Genomic DNA, 22,966 nt, shown 5'->3' with positions numbered 1-22,966 from the left:
CAGATGATAAATATTCATGTATAGGCCTTGAAGAGGGATTGGAATATTGGTCATTTCAAGACAAAACTAGGGGTTTTTTTTGTATGTGTGTTTGTACAGACATCTTGAAAAAGTAGTCTGACCTTGATTCATGTTGGGGAACCATTTAGGAGAAACATTCTTCAAAGAAATATGTCTATGAAAGAAATGTAGGGATCCTTACGAAGCCATAGGGTTTTGCAGTTGCTTTTAAATTGCATGTCCTGTGTCTGGCTATAGTTTGCAGGGTGAAGACAGAGGCACAGCTGTGTTCATGGATAAACTGGTATTTATACGTCATTCAATATTTATATCTTCTTGTGATTAGCTTTTGTCCAAAGTTGCGAGCTCTCTTCAGAGAAGCTTGGAAGTGCTAGTCATACTCTTCTAATGTTTTTTCTCCAGGCAGAACATCAGCTGCGTAACTCAGTGGATGATCAAAAATCTGTTTGGTTTTCCGATTAATAGACTCAGAGTACCTCGTAGAAGCCAAATGCAATCTGAAGTGTTGTCCTAAGAGGAGAAGAGGGAGTAAGTGATCAGGGAAATGTGTGCTGGGTCTCTAAGGGCACCTGCTAGAACGGTCTCCTTTTCTACAGGTTTAGTTCTGGAGAGCGTGTATGTAAGGAAGTGAAGGCTTCTGTTCTTTCCTGAAGTGACTAATGAGTGTACTTACCCTATCAGCTCTGATTCTTAGAGCAGAGTCTGCTTATCTCCCTGTCCAGTTTATTCCTTATGGAAAGGAGGACTCTCTTTGAAACCTGAACCGTTGGATGGCAGACCTGTTTTAAGCATGTTGGTATTCTCTCCATGCTATCCTTGAACTCTTCTTCAGTAGTTTTAGGTGCCTGCCTTCCAGTTAACACACCTTCTAGATAAGACTAAGATCTTGATAGGTTTTAAACCTAGTAGCAGGCACTTTCTCTCATAAACTGTCACTTACTGTTACAAATAAATAAGATATACTTTATTAGAATTGTACAGAAGATTCTCTTTATGGTCTGTTTAAGAAAGCAACTAGGATGTTAATATTTTTAAAACTGATATTGAATGATCTGATATGTAAGGTTTTGTTTTGGCTTCACCTTCTGAGTCCATGCAGATTTTGGCAAATTTGTCACAGGGCATATTTTAAACGTTCTTAACGTATGAGTCAAACCTTTACTTAGGCCTATGATTATTTCGTTTTCAAGTATTCAGCAAACTTAATTCAAGAAATGTCTTTACCTTCTCGTGTAATGATGATACAGTTTTTCACTGTTGTTGGTATTAAAGCTACGCATTTGTTTTCCCATACGGCACTTGTATTTCTTCTCCAATTTACAAATATCTCATATCTGGTTTTTTGTTTTGTTTTGGTTTTTTTATTGTTTGCTTTTATGTTAGCTGGGATTTCCCACTGAGAAATCAGTTCAGACTGGCAGTGTCAGTAGGGATGTTCTCAGCTGAACTAGCACCAGAGATCTGAGATAGAAAGATCTGAGTCAATACAAATATAACTAACGCTATATCTGCTCTATTAATTTTGTGGACAAAATAAGTAACACTGGCTTTTTCAATTTTCTTTCTACTTATATGAAAATGTCTAGATAACAAAATCAAGCAGGTACCCTGCTATCTAGAAGCAGGACTAAATAGGAGGAGTTTTGCTACTGAGGGCCAGGAAACATGTCAGCACGAATAGCCTGGTGTTCATTTTTCTCACTCTTTTCTATTCTCCATCTCCTACTCCCTACCCCGCTTCTCTACTTAAATACGTGTTGAAAATGGGAAATGTTAATGGCTGCAGTTAGATTTTTAGGCCATGGGCATCGTCAAAATCCTTACAAGTTTTGATCAAGTTCAGCAAGGCTGTATTAACAATTCCCGTGTTGAACTTCAGTGACAATTAGTTGATTGCTCTGATGAAAAGGTGAAGATGCGATTAATGAATTTTTAGATTAGCCTTTAATGGTGTAATCTCTGTGTCAGATGGATGTAAACTTCTTTCTGATCTTTGAATTGTCTAAAAGCTACACAGCTACAGTTAACAGGGTGCTGAGGTGGTAAATGACACCTAAGGGCTGGGCTTAGCCCAGGACCAGTGCAGCCCCTGGACTGGTCAGTTCTGAGCATTTTGCAAACGGTGAGAAGTCGTAGGCACAGTTGGAAATTCTGCACTGTTACATACAGTGTAAATGTTATGTAAGTCTTAAAATGTTCACTTGTATAATGATGAAACAGTGACTTATTTAAAGTCTTAGTAGGTACTTGTACATACGTTATTTACTTTGCAGAATTGATAGAAGTCAAAGACAGGGAAAGTTGGGCAGATGTAAACTCACCTGTACTTAACTGAGTAATTGCACTTTAAAAATGAAATTGTTGCTGAGATTTTGGTGTGGCATTGTAAAGTATAATGCTATTAAAGAGATTTTTCACCCTTAAATAGCAAATAAGTGGCATTAATTAAGCTATCGTGTCTTTGCTGACCTGTTCTGTATGTTTCTTATCCTGAATGCCTCATGGCTAGCAGAATCTTCTGCTCAGACTGGGGTAGGGGGAAGGTGGAGGTGGTGGGTTTATTGGTGGACTTACCTCTTAAAAGGTAATTGGCTTCTATTTTTTCTTTTTTATTCCTTTTGCTTTCAGATATATTTGTTAAGTATATTTTGCGTAGGTTCTCCCATTACCCCCGATCTTGTATTTCCTTAGTGTATGTTTTGAGGAAATGAATGGTTTTTGCTTTGGCTCAGCAGGATAAATGTTCTACCTTGTAGTAGTTTAGATTTCATTTTGTTCTTAAAAGTCAAGCCATAGTGCTTACTTTTGCCTGCAGCAAATTTCAAACTGCTTATAGGTGTAAAGATGTAGGATTTTGAAGAGTATAGTGTGATAAAATTTACAATTACAGATTGTTATTATACAGTGCTTGTAGCTTCTTATTCCAGAAGCATCATTTTATAGTCCAGGCTTACCATTGCAATTCCATTTTCTCTTCTTTTGGAGGGAGTTACGGTTTCCTCTGTAAACTGAAAACGTCTGAAAAGATTTTGGTATAACTAATGTTAGACACTGATAATATGTTATGTTTTTTAGTATCAAAGATTTTTTCTACAGTACTAATGAACATTTTTTTTTTCTTCTTTAGGAGAATATATAAAAAACTGGCGGCCAAGATATTTCCTGCTAAAGACAGATGGCTCTTTCATAGGCTATAAGGAGAAGCCCCAGGATGTGGATCTGCCATATCCACTCAACAACTTTTCAGTGGCAAGTACGTATTTCCAATATTTATTATTCTCTCAGCATATTGACAAAATATCTGCTGCATATTGCTTCACGTGTAGTTCAGAATTTATTGGTAACACTGGAAGTTTGATGCCATGTGTCAGACTAGTGCACCACTAATCTTATGTCCAGCTCTACAAGATATCTTTACAAGAGCATTGAAGATTTTACCATGGGTTGGTTTTTGAATATTTTTGGAAGTCTAAGTTCTCATTTTTGTATGTGTGTGTCTGAAGTGTCTGTAACTAACAATAACATTTGACAAATGATTGCTGCAAGAAGAAAATTCCTGGAAAGCTTACCTTCATTCAGATCATTGACCTCTTTTCTCTTTTTCAGTAGTATCTCTGAATTCACTTGAAAACTCAAATTAATTAGAAAATTATCTAGACTGTCAAATGACACAAAATCATGCTAAATTATTTTTCTCTTGGATAATCAGGTAATCAGCTCTCCAGCCTGGTTAATCAGTAATTTCAAGCAATCAGACAATTTGCATATATTAGCAAAGCTACAAAGTGTGTATCTGTTGGATAAAGTGAAGACATTTTGATTTCTTGTTTTCCAAGAACGTTTCTAAAAGACGAATCTGTAGGTTTTTTGGTCTGCAAAGTGAGATTGGTAGAAGCGTGTTTCTGAACAGAAATGAAAGTATTTGAGGAGCAAAACTAAAGGGGGCAAAAAAATCTCCCTGAGTATGAGTTGTGGATATCATAGCCAGAAACTTTCAAAGGAACACTAGAAAATTTACCCAATTTCTTTCAAAATTGTATTAGCGTACTGCAATACAATAAATGTCGGTGTTTAGTTTTATAGAGGAGTATTGGAGCCACAAGAGCATGTGTAATTAGGGAAGGGGTTCCCTTTATCTGCATTGCTGAAGATGGAACAAATGCTACTGAGACTGAATTTACCTACTTTCTTGATAAAATTGTTCTTGAGATTCACTCAGCCTTTGTATATGAAGTAATTTGGGTATTTTATTTGGTAAGAAAATAATCTTGTGCTCCAAGCCCATGTCTTGTCCGACAACTAGAGGAGGAAAACTTCGCATATCCTGATTGTGGCAGAAGTCTTACAAATGATATTGAGTGTGCAAGGCTTCTAATAATATTAGAGGCTCATTTTGCCTTGTTGCTATTCAGCATAAAAAGTAGTGATGTCTTTTAAGTTGTTCATATGAGTAAGTATTGACTAGATCATAGGCCGTTACTCCTTAGTTATTGCTCTGAATATCCTAACCTCCTCATTTGCAGCAGTTAGTAGTTTCCTAGATACTTTTTCCCCAGTGAGCAGCAGAAACAATTGTAGAACGAAAGTAGGGTTTTTTGTCCTGCTTTACCATGTTCTTCATTGCATATCTAGTCTTCCTTTGCTGCAGCAACTAGAAGGATGATCCAAATGGTAGTTCTGCTAAGCAAAGAAATGCATAATTAGCAATTAATTCCAGTGTGTTGATGCCGGTGGGTTGTTTTTTTTTTTTTTGTTTTGATACCCAAAGGTCATCTTATGTAATTCTGATACTAAAATGCTGCCCCTGAACTTTGGCTTGGTGGAAATTGGAAGATTTCATATTGTTTTCCAAAATGACACCATCACCACCACTACCCTGCCCCCCCCAAAAAAAAAAAAAAACAGTGCTCTCTGCAACTAGCAAGCCGCATAGGTCTGATTCTTAGGCAATGTAAGCTAAAGGAACAGGCATGCAATATTAGAAGAAATATAGTTTTGGTAAGCAAGATGAGTTTTTCTGTTTTCTGGCAGGAAAGGGAGTAATGTAATCAGAAATGATTGCTGATCAGTGCAAGTATAGGGAGATTTTTCACTCATAAAAAGAATCCCATAAAATTAATTACCTATGTAGAATTCACAGGATGAAAAGCAAAACAGTATGGTATTACACTCTAAATTGCAAGGGACTGTAAGTTTTTCGTCAGCTATTTTATCTGTCTGAAGATGAGATTGTCAGTAGGGCAAACAAACAGAATTGCTATATGAATGAATCAGATCTCATGGGCAGTACCTGGTAAATGTCAAGAACTGGTCTCACGGCCTCTGATCCAAGAGTTCCTGAGCTGCTGCAGTAGGTTTGTGGCCACAAGCACTGCAACATATTTTTCCTGTAATAGTGAAGTACGTTTTTCATAAATTACTAGCCAGGCAGATGGAGTGTGAGATCACTGTTAATACCATCTTGATTAGGTTGGCAGGGACTTAAAGATACGTCTTTACAGTCCTATCTTCATGTAATCTTTGTAGCTATCTGTAAAATGAGAGTGTGGTCTCAGTCTACTTTTTGCTCTCCAAATGATAGACATCTTTGGCTCTTGCTTACAGCTTGTTATTTAGGCAGAAAAGGCCAAGGCTGTGGTATTATTTTCGTAGTTCTGTTGGAGTTGAACATTGGAAAGTTTGCACAGCTCTGCTTTGTGTGATACTTGTTCTGTAGTTTAAAACTTTTATATCCAGCTCTGTCAAACTAGTTACTTCCATCATATGGATATTTTCCCACCAGTGTCTGCTGCTTTCCAGTCCTGCGACCCCAGCTTTACTGTTGCAAACGGCTCTTTTCCAGGCATAGCATCATTTTCCCTAGAGTGGCTCCCTGATTTCTTCTAAGATAACTTTAAAGTCCCACTCCTGAGCATTACTCTCTCCCTGTTCTTGTGTCATCCGCGTACTCTGTTGGGAGTGACAGGAAGGTTGGAGAGAATGAATTTATTTTACATACTGCAAACAGTGCTTCCAGTGCTAAATATGTCTTTGTTAATAAAGCCTTTCTCATCGGGTGGTGTTTTGTCATAGGATGGAGTGTTCAGAGGCCATCCCTTTTCCTTGGGGTGATCTGGGAGGAAGTGTGGGGGGAAGGCATTGGGAAGCACGTGTCTAAACAGGTAGACGCTTTACGTAGAGAGGGAGAGCCTGAGGCAGCGCATGCACGCTTGAGCCCCTTGCCGGCCGCCCAAAATGCGGGGGAACCGCGTGGGCCTGAAATGGAGGTGAGGGATCTCTCTTCCTTGGAGCGTAAGTATGTCCCTGAAGGTGAAACAGAGTTGAATGACGGGTATGACAGAGTGGGGCTGGATGGAGCTGAGCTCCGGGGAAGGATGCAGGACTGGCCCCTCAAGTGTCCTGAACAGGGGCTTCACTTTGCCTCCCCGTGGCCGCTGCTCTCACGCCTTTGGGCACATGCGAAAGGCGGCAATGAGCACCCTGCACTGCATCTGCAGAGCTGCCGCAAGGTTGCAGAGGTGAACAAATCAGCCAGATCTGGTGACACTGGATAGTGTGTAGGAATCACTCTGGTTTCTCTCCTGTGGAGCCAGCTTATTTTACACCAAACAGAGCTTTCTTTTTTTAACATGGGAGTTGAGAGAGCTGTGTATTTGAAGTATGCTTTTAGTTCCTTAGTGCTCATGCCCTGATGCTTAGGCTCACAAAAAGTTGTGCCGTGGTATCTAACCATATGCTTAAAGATAAATGAAGGCAATGTAATTACATTGGTGGGAAATTCATTGTGGAATCTTAAAACTGGTTGATACTGGTTTTCAGAGGTAGATTGAGAAGTGTGAGCTTACTTGAATTGGCTGGTTCGAAATCAGTTCAGCTCTTTTCAGGTAGAGACAAGCAGTTGCAAGTAATCAAGCTATTGTAGCTTAAAGAGATACTCTTGGTTGACTGAGTCACAGTAACTGAGTGGGTGTGCATTCCTAGCGCACTTCAACTGCAAAATAAAATATGTTAATGTAAATTGCTTTTGCTTAGGCATTTAGGCAGTCAGAACCAGTTTAAAAATAATTTGGATTCAATTGGTGTAACTTCTCTGTACAGGCGGAGGCCTGAAAAAAATGTCCCAGCTTTTAAAACTCCATTATGCTTCTTTGGAACAAAACTAGTACTCTGGGTGACAGGATGTATACCCTCAGTGGCCCCCCCCAAAACCAGCATGGCCTCACGCTGTTTTTAACTGGTCCAGCGTTGCGTAAGTAGAATCAAGAGTGCTTTGTGTAAACCGCTTTGGTCTTTGATCGTCACCATTATTAGGTAAGGCCGAGTGGGGAAGAATTCTACTTCAATTCTACGTAAGAAGCATTTGTGGCTTTACTGATAAAAAAAATACTTCTCACATATGCAATGTATGTAGGTAATCACATAGCACATTTGGGATGAGGTATCTCTAAGAATTGGCCCTTTGCCTTCATTTTGATCTTTACATGGGGAGTAGTAGGGAAGAGCTGTATCCCTTCACAGTAGCCTTTGAGCTTTGGCCAAAAATGATGTCATCTGGAATTTCTTTCCTATCTTGAAAGACAGTGCTTTCTAAGCACCCTGTGGTACAGCTACCCTTTTTCTTGTCTTTGAAAAGAAAAAGTGAATTTTAGTTATTGTGAGAATATTTTAACCTTTTATAACCTTTCCTTTGTTTTATTTTTTTTCTCTGCAGAAATGGTTATCGATGAACCTTGGCTATTCTAAATGGAGAAGCTGTGCTACTTTTTCCTAGTCTTAATCTTTCAGTGGGCCAGAGATAAGGTTTTATTATTTTGGGGATTTAAAAATCTTCAAAACATGAAAATTGAAAGGTTTCAGGGGAATGATGTTAGGGCTATAAAGAATTCTGAAGACTCTCTCTAAAGAAATGGGTAGGAAAATATATGTATATGTTTTAAGTGAGATTCAGTTATGCATCAAAATACTTTGTCATTAGACATGACCTTGTGTGCAACTCCACAATTAACTTTTCAATGAGATTTAAGTTTAAAGTCCCATTTTTTTTTTTAATTGTCACAACACTGGACGACATGAAACCAGAGATAAGCATGTAACTGTAGATACTTATAATTACAGTATAGATTTCATTCCAAAATAATAATGGTGCAATTGAATAAATAATATTCATTCAACACTGAAAATACTTGTGGGAAGAAAAAGGCAATGAATATGTAATGTACTGCATATGCAAATGCATCTATGGAAGTTTGAACTCAAATCTAATGTGTATAACCAATATTACTGTCTGTGCTGGATGGGGAAGTGTTTAGCTTTCTGGAAAATTGGACCAGTAATTTTCTTTGGGAGGCTTTCATGTTACTTTATGAATGGTTTCTAGGTGGTATAGTTGGTATTTTGTCATTGACTTAGAAGTTTGGATTCAGTTGTTGGCTTGGGTCATGAATGAAAATAAGTTCCTTGGTCTCATCCTTCCATTTTAATGGACAGTGCTTTCTCAGACACTAGTATAGCATACTGTAATTTCCAATTATCTCTAAATAGGGCCTGGTATGAGCATGGCAGGTCAAAGTTTATAGCCAGGTCTGAGAGTTTTTATGCTGGTGTGATGCACCCAGTTGTATAAATAAAATCGGGGTGTTTGCATGAAAGACAGAGAAGGATGTATAATTTTGCTGTCTTCCATGAAAACAAACTAAACCCCAGGCAAAACCCAACAATAACATGCAGAAATCTCCTATTTTCATTCTCCCTCTTTGCATGAAGGGGCAAATGGCAAACTAGTTGTAATGACAGAGACGCATGGATGCTACTTCAGTACTTTTTGGAGTATTAGAAATAAAAGACTTTTCAACATGATGGGAGTGCATCAGGGATGATCTTTTTCAGCTTCGAAGAATATAATTAAGTTTTTTGTGTTTATTATGCAGTCATATATGTTGTTGTATCATCAAAGCATATATAAGTACTTGTCATGAGCCAAGCCCCACAGAAGTGGGATTTCTACCCATACAGAAAAGAAAGTCAGTCCCTGCTCCAAAATACTAAAATTCCAAATATAAAACAAGGGACAGCAGATGGATGCAAACAGATGGGGGGAGTACGAGAAAACAATGAGACAGTATTAGCCTGTAGTACAGGCAGTGGTCTCAGCACATCAACAGCTAATCCATTGTCAAGGTTAGATTTTTACTCTCTTCTCCCTTCTTTTCTCTCTCCCTCCTTCCCTCCCTCCTGTTTTTTAAGACATTGTGAAGGAGAGTTTTAAGGAGGATTTAAAAGAGAACCAGTATGGCAAACAGAGAAATTAGAAATGCTTTTGAGAAATGGTGCTGAAGTTGGAACAGTAGAAGGATGGGTGGCATTTTGATACTGAATAAAAAGCGATACCAAGGATGAGGGTAGGCTGTGGGGACAGACCATGTTGAAAAGCTGCCTATATTTGATGTGATAGAGCTGGGTGAGAAATGAGGAATGCAAAGAGAAGAGTAATATGATCAAAGGGACAATGGAGAAAAATGATCTGTTCAACAGTTTTGGGGATGACATTTTTAGGGGAAAACTGCGTTTGTTGGGACCAAAGAAGGGACATTAAATTGTTCACATAAATCTCTATGTGACCAAACTTATTTTTAGGGTCATACTCCCCATAGATAAAATGTAGTGAGAAAGGACAGAGCCTTTTGGAAAGCCTCAGAAAAGTAGGTTTTCGTAGGGAGTAGGCAAACAAGTGGGAGAATCGAGAGAGGACGAAGCTAAGGGTGTGTGGGGGTGTGTGTGTATACACATATATTTGTATGTGTATGTAAAAGCCATGGCTTTTCATATGTATATGAGCAAAAGCATGTGTATGTCTCACTGTTATGAAAATGGTGTATTAGTTCTGCTACCTGTCTACTACTTGTCTAACAAAAAAGGTCATCAGAGAAAAGTGTGGATTTGGAGTGCAGAGTAGCAGTAATGAAAAAAGGTATTTGTAAGCAGTGTGTTCATCAAATTTTGACATGAGAAAGAAAAAATGGGAGTAGCAACTGAATAGGCAAAGGTTGGGACAAAAGTGTTTATCTTGTGAAGGAAAGACCAAGAGAAGAATAAGAAATCAAGGTTAAATTGTAATGCAAATGGATAGATACATAGACAGGTATCTGTATATAGATACCTGTACATAGATAGCACTCTCTGTATGTATGTAAAAGTGCATATATTCTAAACAATGCAAGCAGTGGTTTGATAACTATTTCTTTTATATCGTATGATAATCACAGGAAGTTATCTTTTGTGCTAAAACTCAGTCTGTATTAGAAATAATTTCTCAAATATGCAACCTTCTGTTCATTTTTAGTGCGATTTTTTTATGTCTGCTTGTATGTTTAGTATTCTTGTCTAGCCATATCAACAAATTCTGCTGAAGTTGAAAGCTTCCATATCTGAAATAATAAAATGGTATTAGTGTTCTTTCTATTTTTTATGCTGAATGAATGTATTTAGGAAAAGAACACTGGTGATTATATGGTTAAAGTTATAGAATTCAAACTTTAAACTTTTTAATAAAATCTGAACAGATGATCTGTGCTTTTTTTTTTTGGAACTGGCAGGTTTCAGGCCCTCTAATTGGCTTCCCAGCTTTGCAGAGTAATTACAGCTTCAAGCAAACTTTGTCATCTGTGGTTCAGAATGGTGTAAAGTAAACAGAACGTTTTGAAATACAGTTTGTAGTTAGAGTTGCTCAGGAGAGTTTAACTAGCATAACTACTTAATTTAGATAGTAGCAGTTATTTGAAAAAGATAGTCTAACATTTTAGAATTGTCAGATTGTTTGTGGATATGGAGACGAAAGTTAACCTCTGGTATGTACCTGACTTCTTTTTTTGTTTTAAAAAGAGAAGTTCAATACTTGAGAAACGTCCATTGCATTTCTTTGTACTGGTTTTATTTCATTTTTTCAATTTTCTGTATAGATCCAAAAATGGCCAAACGAGTGGTACAGACTTGTTGGAACAGAGTTGTCAGTTTCTGTTACTGATTTTGTATTTTGGTGCTTCGAACAAGTGTTCTCCCCCCAAGGTTTTTCATCCCCTCTAATATTAAAGGGGAAAATTCTCACGACCGTTGTTTAATCCCAGCAAGACGGAAAGCTTTAGGACTAAAATGTGTAATTCCAAGTTGTAGATGGCTAGCATACAAGAACACAAAGTTGAGTCTGTCTGTTTACTGGCTTACTCATCTTTCTGAATGATAATTTAGACTTCCAACTGTTTTGAGTTGAGATTCAGCCCTTTAATTACATATGTTTATGTATAGTAGCAAACTTGAAGACATTATGGTAGAGTGTTCTCTGCTCTTGGTAATGACCCAACTATCACTTGAGCGTTCGGAGCCAGCTCTCAGTAGCCAGTTTCACTCGTTCTTCTGTGCTTTTGTAGTTTCCAAACTATTCTCTCTGTCTAAAACTACTACGGTTTTTCCAGTAATTAGTAGGAAAATATTTTGGTAATTAGCAGTAACTGTGTATTACAGCACTTATTCATCTTAATAGATTATTTTTTTCCTAGCTGTAGGTGAAAGGCATTCGCAAACAAGTTTTTATTCATGTTGCAATCATGACAGGAATGTTGTTTATCCCATACATTGTATACAGCAGCACATGAAGCATGTGGGCGTACTAAATATCAGCAGACTTCAGTTACTTTTATCTACTTGAGAAGGATGGGTAGCACACGACTTTTAGAAATATATTGGTCTTCCACTTCTTTCTGAAACTCTTTTTGCTTCAGAAGGGAAGGATACAAACATATTCAATTTTAACCTTCCACAGGGAAATTAAATCTTTAGCCACTTTTAACAGAATATTAAAAAAGCTCATTAAGTTTTGCTAAATTTTATTTTTCAGTAGCATCCTTCAGTGATCGTGAAATGGCATTTTTGGTTTTTTATGTTTTCAGTGCCATTTTCAATTGCTAAGGTATTTTCTATTACCTTTAATTGATTTAGTTAATCATCTGTAATGAAAACTCAGAGAGTAAATACTCTTTGGTCGTTACAGAGCTTAGTATATGCATCCATGTGTTTTGTTCTTGTTAATAATGCGCACCATCACTTTGAGGACTGTCTGAAAAAATTAATACAGATAGTACCAATAATACATCCATATAGTAGATACAGATTTACATAATGTACATACTAATATATATATTTATTATACTATATATAGTATACTATATATAGGTAAAGACCATATTACAGATAGCATTTGGATATAGGCAGGCTTAATTCTGTTAGTTCCAATTTTTGCGTGCTTGAGTTGGCAAATTTAAATTAATGCCATTTTAATGTATGCATTTTTGTATGTATTTGCAATCAGAAAATGAATAGTGAAATTCAAAATCTTCAGCTCCATTACAGGCACTGGAGAGGATGTGCTTTTTAATTGGCGCAGACTTTTTTGCAGGTTTGACTGTGTACCTTCTTGCCTTCAGATTGTCCTAACAGTCACCTCACTTTTCTGTCCCTGGCAGCTTCTTTTACCTTCCTTCTCCTGAAGTAGCCACTCTAGTTTAGCTATACTCTAGCTATCCTCCAAGGTTTTCTTACACAGGTTCCGGTCTTTTTCCTGTCCCATTTCCACTCGTCTCCCTTTATTCCCTGGTCTTTTGTTCCTGACATCTCTTCTGTAAATAACTTGCTGTGTGCCATCTTCCCGTATTGGATTTTGCCTCAACGAGGTAGTTTCTTTTTCATATTGCTGAGGAATAGGATGAGGCATTACGAATGTAGGAGAAAGAGCTTTCCATTTAGCAGGTGTAGAGGCAGGAGATAGCTGTAGCCTCTGGATGATACTCAGTGCATAGATTTTGAATGATTTTATGCTTTAGTAATTGTTATTGTAATTTTTTACCCTCCTCCCACTGCACTCTTATCCCTCCCACATGTAGTGTGGCCAGATGTCTTACATTTTCACAGGAATACTAAAAGGATATCAAAGGTCTTGGTTTGCCAGGTTTTAAGTCTCGTCTCCAAAAAGTAGTATTTTCCAGCAGCGTGCGGCTTTAGGCAGACACCCAGCAAAGAAAATTTCAGCCCACATGATTGAAGTGTGATAGGATTAAAGATGAGAGGATGGTTTCGTCAGGAGTAAGATGAGAAAATCTTAGAGCAGACAATGCTTCTAGTCTCTTCTGTTATGAAGGTAGCCCGAAACATTCCTTAGAGCTACAGCTGAGGAATTTAAGAAAACAAATAGCCTGTTAACTGTAGCCTCAGGTTACGGATAGCCAAGTCATCATGATCATAACTTGGACTTCAGTGATGTCCCTGAAGATGGGGGTTTCTTTGATCTCATGAGTAGTATTTGCACCCACCTACAAGCCTGGTTAAGTATCCTGAGCAGCTCTACTTCATCATGCTCCCCAAGTTCCTGTCATCTGCTTCTGTCCTCCTTGTTTCTCTTCCAGCTTTTTTGTTAAATTCCCTCTTCCTGTGTCCATCCTGCTGTAGCTCTTTCCTCTAAATGTTGAGGATGGCTCTCATCCCATCCAAGACCTAGCTAAGTTTATAAAAGCAGTGAGGTTGGATTACTGTTTCTCTTTTGAGTCTCCACAGTGTATGCAGGTTTGTTAAATGTAATGTCATCTCCTTGACCAGTGAGCAGTCTGACTTACATAATAATTTATAGATGTATGATGAATATGTGGGTTTGTGCGTCAAGGAACGCACACCTGAGTAGTGCAATATTTACTTTATTCCTCTTTTGTTTCTTATACATGTGTCTGTCAAGCTTCTGAGGTGTTCTGCTAAGCTGCAGAAAAAAATCCTATTGACAGACATATCCACTTCCACTCTCTTTGCTTTTTCAAATAAAAAAATTGCAGTATGCATGAAAGTTCTTAAATCAAGGCATCCTCACAAAGACCCCCCTAATATCAGTTCTTTCATGCCTGTATTAAGGATGATCCAGTACAAGTAAGTCTGCTGATACTTGCTGTGGCTTCATATCGTGGGGACAGAGGCCATTTCTTAGAGAATTGTGTCCCAAATTGTTTAGGTGTTCAGGCATACAAATCAATGTCTTGAACTAAGGCTTTAAGCTCATTACGAGCTAGTAATATTAAAGAGAGTTGCTTTAATGTATTTTCAGTATGCAGCTGCATTTCAGAAGCTATGAGTATGCATCTTGTACAATTAACACCGGCAACAAAGGCATAAGAGAGAAAGCAAAAGCAGGGTAGAGAGTACCTATGTATGTTGGGTGTTTAGAAATTTGCTGGGTCTGATGCAGTTCTTTGGAGAATATTTAAAACGCGTTCCTGTAAAATTGTGGATGATAGTTGAGGTTTCAGGACCCTAAATTTGTGAAGACAAAACACGTCAAGCCAATATAGTTTAGTTATGTGAAAGAATAGCATGCCTTGTGAAGTGGTACATGTCATATAACATGACTTTTGCAAAGCTTTGACTTTAACTGGAATAAATAAAATGTAATTCACCAAGAATAAGTGCAAGGTTTTATGCTAAAGAATAGTCAACTACCTCAGTAAAAGGTATGGGTCAACTGGTAGGTGGTTGGTAACTACCAAAAGGAAGTTACAGCGGATCATAAGTGAACAGGAATTCTGTCACCATATTCATTATTGATTGATTTGTGAACCTGATAAATCATTTTAGATCACACATTTGATCTGGATCAGCTTTGAACATCCAGAACAAGGGATGTGATGTTTGTGTCTATTTCGTGGTAGCTGCAGGAAAGCAAATGACACTTTTGACAGAGTAACCTTAACTTCACAGAAATATTTAAATATATTTGCATGAATAGAGTTCTAATAGGTCAGTGTTTTGCAGATGGAATGTTTAGTGCAGTATGCTACATCGCAAAATCTAATACACAGTCTCATTGAACTGTTGCCTGAATTACCGGTGTTGTGGTCTTGTGACAAAGGAGTAATAGGCAGTCTACTGTTTGTCTAGAATTGTGTGAAAAGGAAGATCTTGGATCTGAAAGCACAACCTGTGAGGACAGATTGGTTGAACTGATTTTAGCCAGAGAAGACTGGAGAGAGATAAACTAGTGTTCAAATGTCTATAAGGGATAGCTGCTGAGAAGATAAAAGAAACTAGTCAATAGAGCAAGAAACAATATGCTTAAATTATAGGAACAGTTGCATTAAATGCTAGGAAAAATATTGCAACTATAAAAATAATTGATTTCCTTATAGTTGGATGGAATAGTTTGCTTACAGAGGTTTTGAAATTACTACTTTTCGGGGATTGTAGAAAGAATTTAGAGAAATACTTCTGAAAAATAGCATAGGTAGACCTGATTCTGCCCTGGGGCACAAAGAGAACTAGATGATTTCCTGGGGCAGCCCCGCTGGGTGTGTGTGTGGGGTTATTCTATATTTAATAATCAGACTAGTTTCAACATCTGAATTTTCTCGGATAGGGTAGTTTACAATAAATCTGATCCTGAAGTGACAGTAGCATGGGTAATTGTGGCATGGGTACCACTGAAGGGAAAATGTCATATTCCTCCTGCCAGGTACAGATGGAAAAATGTGCCTGTGGCTACTGCTGTTACCTTGGCATACTAGAGCAATCCGGGATCTAATACTCTTCTTACCCTCATAACACAGACCTAGTTTGCAAATGGAGATCGCACCCTTTATAATGGGCAACAATACAAGTTCCGTCAGTTCCTCTGACTGCTTTCTTCACCTTATGATTATTACCTGCTACCTTTTGTTCAAGCCCATGGCTATATTGCCATTCTGTATTTCCTTATACGTGCTGGATACATGCTGGATAGGTATACGTAAGCTATATGTACTTTATCTAAGTAATTTTATTTGCTTTTCACCCATTAACTGGCAATGTATAAATGAGGCAATGTCATGTATTTCTCTAGAATGTCAACTCATGAAAACAGAGCGACCAAAGCCAAACACGTTCATTATCAGATGTCTTCAGTGGACCACTGTCATAGAGAGGACGTTCCACGTAGACACTCCGGAGGAACGGTGAGGGTTTTATTTTTGTTTTGCTTTCCGTGTTCTTTACGCAGAAGCCTCAGCACAGTCTCTGCTGGGACTGCACAGCGATCAGCACTTGGAACTGTGACATTCTGAGCACATCTGAACAGTTATTTGAAGAATTTATAAGTCAGCTTCTGTAAAATATTATCTGAGCTCATAGCTAGTGTAAGAGTTGCCTGCAAGTAGGTGGGATGAGTGTGTTCAAATAAGCCAAAACTATGTCATGATATGTCTCTGAAGTGTTAAATTTTGAACAATAGAAGCCTGCATTGAAGTATTTTCCAGCCTCACTGTCTTAAATTTTCCTCTTACTCCTCCTAATATGCTCCTTTTTTTGGCACAGAAAGCAGTATGTTTGTTATAATTTATTTTATGTTTGCTTATTGTTTTTTCTTGTTTCAGTAAACATACACAAACTCTTCTGAATTAACTTTTGTAATGCCCTAAAAGCATGTAGGAGATACGGGATGGTGTACCTTGCTAAAATGTTCTATACTGTGTCTCTGGTTAGATGCACCGAGTCTTCCCACTGTGGGCATCCGTCCTGTTGAGACTAATACTATGATTTGGCTTTATTCATATTGTTTGTATCAATAAATAACCAATGACTTTGCTTTTTCTGTTGTTTCTCTTTCATTAGTATATTCACTTAGATTTTTGTTTGGTTTTATTTTTTTTTAATTCTACCTTGGTGCTGTTTCTCCGCCCTATCTTTCTTCTACGTATGCAGCGTAGTACCTTGTATTGCATTCAGTAATACCACCAGACTCCTCCCGTATCCCTTCTTGGCTGAGCAAAAAGCAGCAGGTACTGCACTGGGTGCGGGGCTGTGGCGTGCTGATGGGCCAGCTGGTGTATCTATGTGTCGTGGTTTAACCTCAGCCGGCAACTGAGCACCACGCAGCCGCTCGCTCACTCCCCCATGGTGGGATGGGGAGAGAATCGGAAGGGTAAAAGTGAGAAAACTCGTGGGTTGAGATAAAAACAGTTTAATAGGTAAAGCAAAAGCCGCGCACGCAAGCAAAGCAAAACAAGGAATTCCTTCACTACTTCCCATCGGCAGGCAGGTGTTCAGCCATCTCCAGGAAAGCAGGGCTCCATCACGCGGAACGGTTACTTGGGAAGACAAACGCCATCACTCCAAACGTCCCCCCCTTCCTTCTTCTTCCCCTAGCTTTATATACTGAGCATGACATCACATGGTATGGAATGTCCCTTTGGCCAGTTTGGGTCACCTGTCCTGGCTGTGCCCCCTCCCAGCTTCTTGTGCACCTCCAGCCTTCTCAGTTGGTAGAGCATGGGAAGCTGAAAAGTCCTTGACTAGTGTAAGCATTCCCTAGCAACAACTAAAACATCGGTGCCTTATCAATTTTGTTCCCATCCTAAATCCAAAACACAGCACTGTACCAGCCACCAGGAAGGAAATCAACTCTATCCCTGCCGAAATCCAGGACACTATGCCAGTTAGCCAGTACGCAGAATAGCCATGGGCTCAGCTGCCCCTGCTTGTCCCTTCACGGAGAGCCTCATCTGGGCCTGCCCCTCCATGCAGCCACTGGTTTTTATGACACTTGTAGGAATTTAATTATCTTTGAGGGCCTCTTTCTCAGGGGAGTTTGAAATTGGCCAACAAGTTGAGTTTTAAGAGGAGACAGACAAAGAGCTGAACACATGGCGTGGTTTAATAACTTTCTTACTTTCTGTGAAAAGGTCTCGCAGGGAGGGGGAATACCAAAAAGTCTCTTAAAACAGCAAGTTATTATCAGATAGTATCAGACAGGAGATGACATTCTATGCTCTGAGCTGTATTACACCTGGAGCAAGTGTTTTCAAGTTTTCACTATTAAAATATTTACAAAATCAGACACTGGTAATTCTTGAAATTAACCATGCAGTGATCCTTTTTGATGCTGGTCAACATAATGCAGAATGTGGAAGGAAATTGAAGTGATTAAATTACATGAATCTTCTGCTGTGTAACATGAGAATTGAACATTGAAGCAACGTAGCACATGAAGAACATTATAAACCATTTATTTGGATGTATTTTACAAGTTTCTAATAGGGATGTTGGCTTGTTCATGATAGGGAAGAATGGACAGAAGCAATCCAGGCTGTAGCAGACAGACTTCAGAGGCAAGAAGAGGAGAGGATGAACTGTAGTCCAACTTCACAGATAGACAATATAGGAGAAGAAGAGATGGATGCTTCAACAACCCATCATAAAAGAAAGGTAATGACATTAAAAAAATAACTGACGACTAATATGTAAATAACTCTTGTAGAATGGTCTAGTTGAGTAAAAATATACAGGGAATAGTATTTCTACATAAATTTCAGTGTATTACAAGCATAAAAGTACTTACTTGTTTTATTTCAATAAAGCTGAACTGCTCTAGTTTTATTTATTTGTTACGCTATCTGAAACAGCACTTCTGAAAAACAAAGTTCAACCATTCAGGCACATGTTAACATTCTGCTTATTGTTTGAATATTATTTTCGTCTTTTCCTTTTTGTTTGTTTACTCTTTTAGAAGTATGGTAATAAAATATTTTCTTTCGATGAGTAGATTTGCCCCCTTTCTCATGCAAATAATACCTAGTACAAATTAGATAATTTGCATGAGAAAGGCTAGCAGGATTTGGCTTTTAATGACCTTGGTTTTTGCTATCTGGGAAAATAGCTCTGCTTTAGTTTTCAATGAAATAAGAGAAAAAAAATATTTTTTTTTGCAGTCCTTCACAGCTTTTGGTGTAAGTAGGAATATGTACATTGTTGGCCATAACATACTTGTAGTTGTATCTCTAGAGTCAACAGGATAAACACACAACTAAGAGCATGTTTTAAAGATTCAGTGCCATGCAGAAATTTGCTTATTATTTTGTGTTTCCATTTTGTCCTGTGTTTCTGTAAGTACGGACTACTCTTGAAGAATGGATCATTCAAACAGATGTGTCTCATTTACTATACAGGATTGACATGTTTCAATAAATGCATTGAAATTGCATGAGAAATTTCACCTGTTTCTTTAGGACTGGCTTCATTCTTTCCAGCTAGAAGTGAAACCTGTAGAAAACTAAGTGGAAGTCTGCTGACAGAGCAAAAGAGTCTTACAGCTAATGTAACTGAATGCCTTTGAATGATGAACAATGAAAAGAAATAGTGAACGTGTGCCTTTACTCATAAAGCGTGTTTTGTTTGTTGCACTATATGAAGCGAGGATCATAGAAAAGTCAGTGGCTGAAAACTATACCCTTATGAATATAACAAAGATGTCATAGGAAATCTTAGTTCTATCATGTCCTAACTTTTGAGAATTTGAGTTTGCAGTGCATAGTTCTTTCATGTTGTTTCATTGTATGCAATTTTCTAACCTTTTTCCACTATAGAAAAAGGTAAAAACGAATTATATACAGCTGTAACAATACTCTCATCGTACATTGTTGGGTTGACATTGAACTTTTAGCCTTGCGGCAGAGGTGTTTAATGATTGTGCTCCGGGGTAAAATATGATCAGTGACAGCAAGGCAGAGGCAGTGTTTGAGATGTGTCAGTCTTTCTGAGAGGCAGTGCGATTATGTGCAAGGGATTTGGGTTTGCTCTATTAAAGGTCTGAGCACTGTTCCAAGCCTGTGTATCCTCTTAGTAGAATACAAAACCACTGCATTAACAACAAGCATTTTCAAGGTGTCAAAATTAATGCTGTCTAATATAAGTAGTTTATCTGGAATGTATGCTTTCCTTGTTCACGGTGCAGTGCATTTTCCCATACAACAAAAGGGGTTGTGGGAACAGCAGGAGGAGGAAGATCAGTTTTGTTCCTGTCTTGCTGCTTGTGCTTTAAGAAATGCTGAAATAAGATGCTGGGACAGTGCATGTGCAGTGCCACAGAATATTTAACGGCTTTGGCAATAAGCCAAAAGCAAACTCTACAAAACAAAGGTGAAACGAAAAATGGTGATATTCAACACCTAATAGTAGAGCAGAGTGGAGTTTTTTGTAGCCAGTGAAGAGCATACTGATGACAGCAAGGATTTTTTTTTTTTTTTGCCAGAACTCAAAATCCCACTGCAGATTTCTGACTGTCGGAAGACTTCAGTGAAAAGTTCTCAGAAGTTTTTGGAATCAAAAATGTTAAGTGACCATAATGATGGGGAGTTGTCACTCCCTCTGTGTTAAATGAAATTGGGAAAAAAGTATTTTTTTAGAACTGTTTCTGTTTTGTAGAAATGTTTCTGAAAAGCTTCTGTTTAAGATTTGTAGCTGTTAATTTAATCAGAACCATTTCAGTTATAATGACAATGCGTTTTTACTGCTTTTTTTTTGGTATTGGATTTCTTTTCATTTCAGGGATTTTTTGCACAATGTGTCCTACAAGCTTGTTTTGTCACCTGATTTTACATCAAAGCCCAGTGAATTTTGCTTGTGCATGCACCAGATGGTATACATACGAGTAGAAGAGCATAATCAGATTAAGAAACAACACAGAGAGGAGTGGGCCTGTTCTCTAAAAAGGTAGCAAAAGGTTTACGAAGAAAACAGTCTTTAGGATGTGGAACTTGATTTGAACAGACATGACAGCAGCGTCTCTTGCCAGATTAGCTGGAGGAACCAAAAGCACTCCCCCCCCCCAATTTTTTTTGATGGTGTCAATGCGCCACTTAAGTTTTACAGTAATAACATCACTAAAATTCAGATCACTTCAAATTCTTAGCAAACTGCTTTTATTTCTTGCTGTACTATTCCCTGTAAGTAGAGTTTCTTCCTGATGAAGTCAGATGAAAACTTCAAGTGGTATAATCTTTGTACAAATCAGGAATTTTTAAAAATTAGCTCCTTGGTAGGAATTTTCAACACCTGTAGTAGGGTGTATTTTTTTGAACGGATCATCCATAGGGGAGTAAATAGGCTTTACAGAAGGCTGAACGTCATATGGGTCTTTGGTTAGTGCAGTTTCCTGTAGCTTCATTGCTTTTCCTTTGTTTACAAATTTGTTTTGCAGGGTGCAGGATGAATAAAGAATAGATTTTTAAGAGGAAACGAAAAAGTAATGTAATGAGGAAAAAGATTCGATCCTCAGAGTTCCGTAGGAATGAAAAAGGTGGGAAAATCATCAAGGAGAAGGGATCCAATCTTATGGGAGCCTCCAAATTTGCTTACCAACATCCCTCAGGTTTAGGAAGTATTTCCATTTTTCCACCAGTTTTCAGTACACCCTTAGCTATGGCATCTGTGTTTTTATCTCCCAAGGTCTTGTGTTCTTTGGCAGACTTGAGTTATACTGCACTGCGTATCATCTCTAAGCCTTCTGCTGAGCTTCTAAAGAATGAGAGCATCAGGAGACTTTATTCTTAGAACTAGCACTACTGCCATAACCTGCTGTTAAGCCATGGCTCAAAATCTTGCAAAACTATTACCTTCCTCTTACAAATACACATATATTTTTTAACTTGTTTTCACTGAGCTTGCAGCTAGATTCATGACTGCTTTGATAAACATTATGTAAGCAAATTTTGGGCGAATGAGTCTTTAGATTTGACTGGCTTGCTGCCCTTAGCATCAAACCCATGTCTGTGATCAGTCGAGCCAAGATCCTCCTTCTGTGTGTGGGCAAAGGGCTGCTTTTCTGAGCTGGTTTTATTCAGACTCTGATGGTCCCTCTCTAAGTCCAGCCTCTCAAAGAAGTTCAGAAGTATGGGAAAAAGTTACCCCTTTGAGACTGCTTACGATCCCATAAATTTTTGACTGTTAGAAGTGAATAAGTTGTTACGGTCAGTAACTCAGTATTCTTTATCAAAAAGCTGTTGGCCATTCTGCGTCCAGCTCTGGAGCCCTCAGCATAAGAAAGACACGGACCTGTTGGAGCGGGTCCAGACAAGGGCCACGAAAATGATCAGGGGGATGGAACACCTCTCCTATGAAGAACGGCTGAGAGAGTTGGGGTTGTTCAGCCTGGAGAAGAGAAGGGTTCGGGGAGACCTTATTGCAGCCTATCAGTACTTAAAGGGGGCTTACAAAAAAGATGGCAGCAGACTTTTTAGCAGGGCCTGTTGCGACAGGACAAGGGGGAATGGCTTTAAACTACAGGGGGGTAGACGTAGACTAGATAGAAGGAAGAAATTTTTTACGCTGAGGGTGGTGAAGCACTGGAACAGGTTGCCCAGAGAGGTGGTGGATGCCCCATCCCTGGAAACATTTAAGGTCAGGTTGGCCGGGGCTCTGAGCAACCTGATCTAGCTGAAGATGTCCCTGCCCACGGCAGGGTGGTTGGACTAGATGACCTTTAAAGGTCCCTTCCAACCCAAACTATTCTATGATTCTATGAATGAGATAGTTTATGACTGAAGATACGGAGGATTCTGCCCTACATGACTCATTTTCTGCCTGAATTGTGTTTTGAAGGCATTTTGGATTTTTCATGTATTTTTGTCAATTTTCACTGCTTTAGCACAAAGGCAGTTGTTTTTGCTTGATAGTTATCATAGAACTTCAAAGTAGATAGTGTGACTTTCCAAAGTACAGACTGTGATATTTGAGGAAGTCTTACCTTTAGTTGATTAAGTACTAGTAGCCACATAGTGTTTGGATCACAACTTTACATACTACTTCATGCATCACTAGTTGCAACAGATTATACTAGCTTTTGGAAAAGTTGACCATTTAAGGATTTGTCTGTGGTCATTAACTTTACACTCACTTGTGTGGATTTGCTTTAGGTAAAAAGTATACTGAGCCTTTGAAGTCTCTGTTCTCATATTTCTTACTGGGATACATGCAGTTTTGTTCTTCCTGATGTGACATGGTTTTGGCAGCAAAACAAGATCTGCCAGTGCAAAATGCTTAAGGATGTTTACATGTGAGCAAAGAGTGGAATTCACCAAGGTTAGTTTGCTTAGAAGCTACCAATCAACCATTACAT

The 22,966-nt window shown here is 38.4% G+C and overlaps 1 protein-coding gene across 1 annotated transcript in view; it reads left to right on the top strand.

The window, feature by feature from the left end:
- The window catches only part of AKT3 (v-akt murine thymoma viral oncogene homolog 3), a 143,874-nt gene that overhangs the window by 67,297 nt on the left and 53,611 nt on the right, over positions 1 to 22,966 (top strand). Inside the window, exons 2-4 of the mRNA XM_009321256.1 lie at positions 3,149 to 3,274; positions 15,920 to 16,031; positions 18,135 to 18,279. Of these exons, the coding sequence (XP_009319531.1) occupies positions 3,149 to 3,274; positions 15,920 to 16,031; positions 18,135 to 18,279 (383 nt within the window). The remainder of the gene's footprint in view (positions 1 to 3,148; positions 3,275 to 15,919; positions 16,032 to 18,134; positions 18,280 to 22,966) is intronic.

This window comes from Pygoscelis adeliae, unplaced genomic scaffold, assembly GCF_000699105.1.
Source record: "Pygoscelis adeliae isolate BGI_AS28 unplaced genomic scaffold, ASM69910v1 Scaffold463, whole genome shotgun sequence".
Taxonomy (NCBI): Eukaryota; Metazoa; Chordata; class Aves; order Sphenisciformes; family Spheniscidae; genus Pygoscelis; species Pygoscelis adeliae.
Note: the sequence above shows the minus strand (reverse complement) of the source record. Positions and strands in the feature narration are given on the sequence as shown.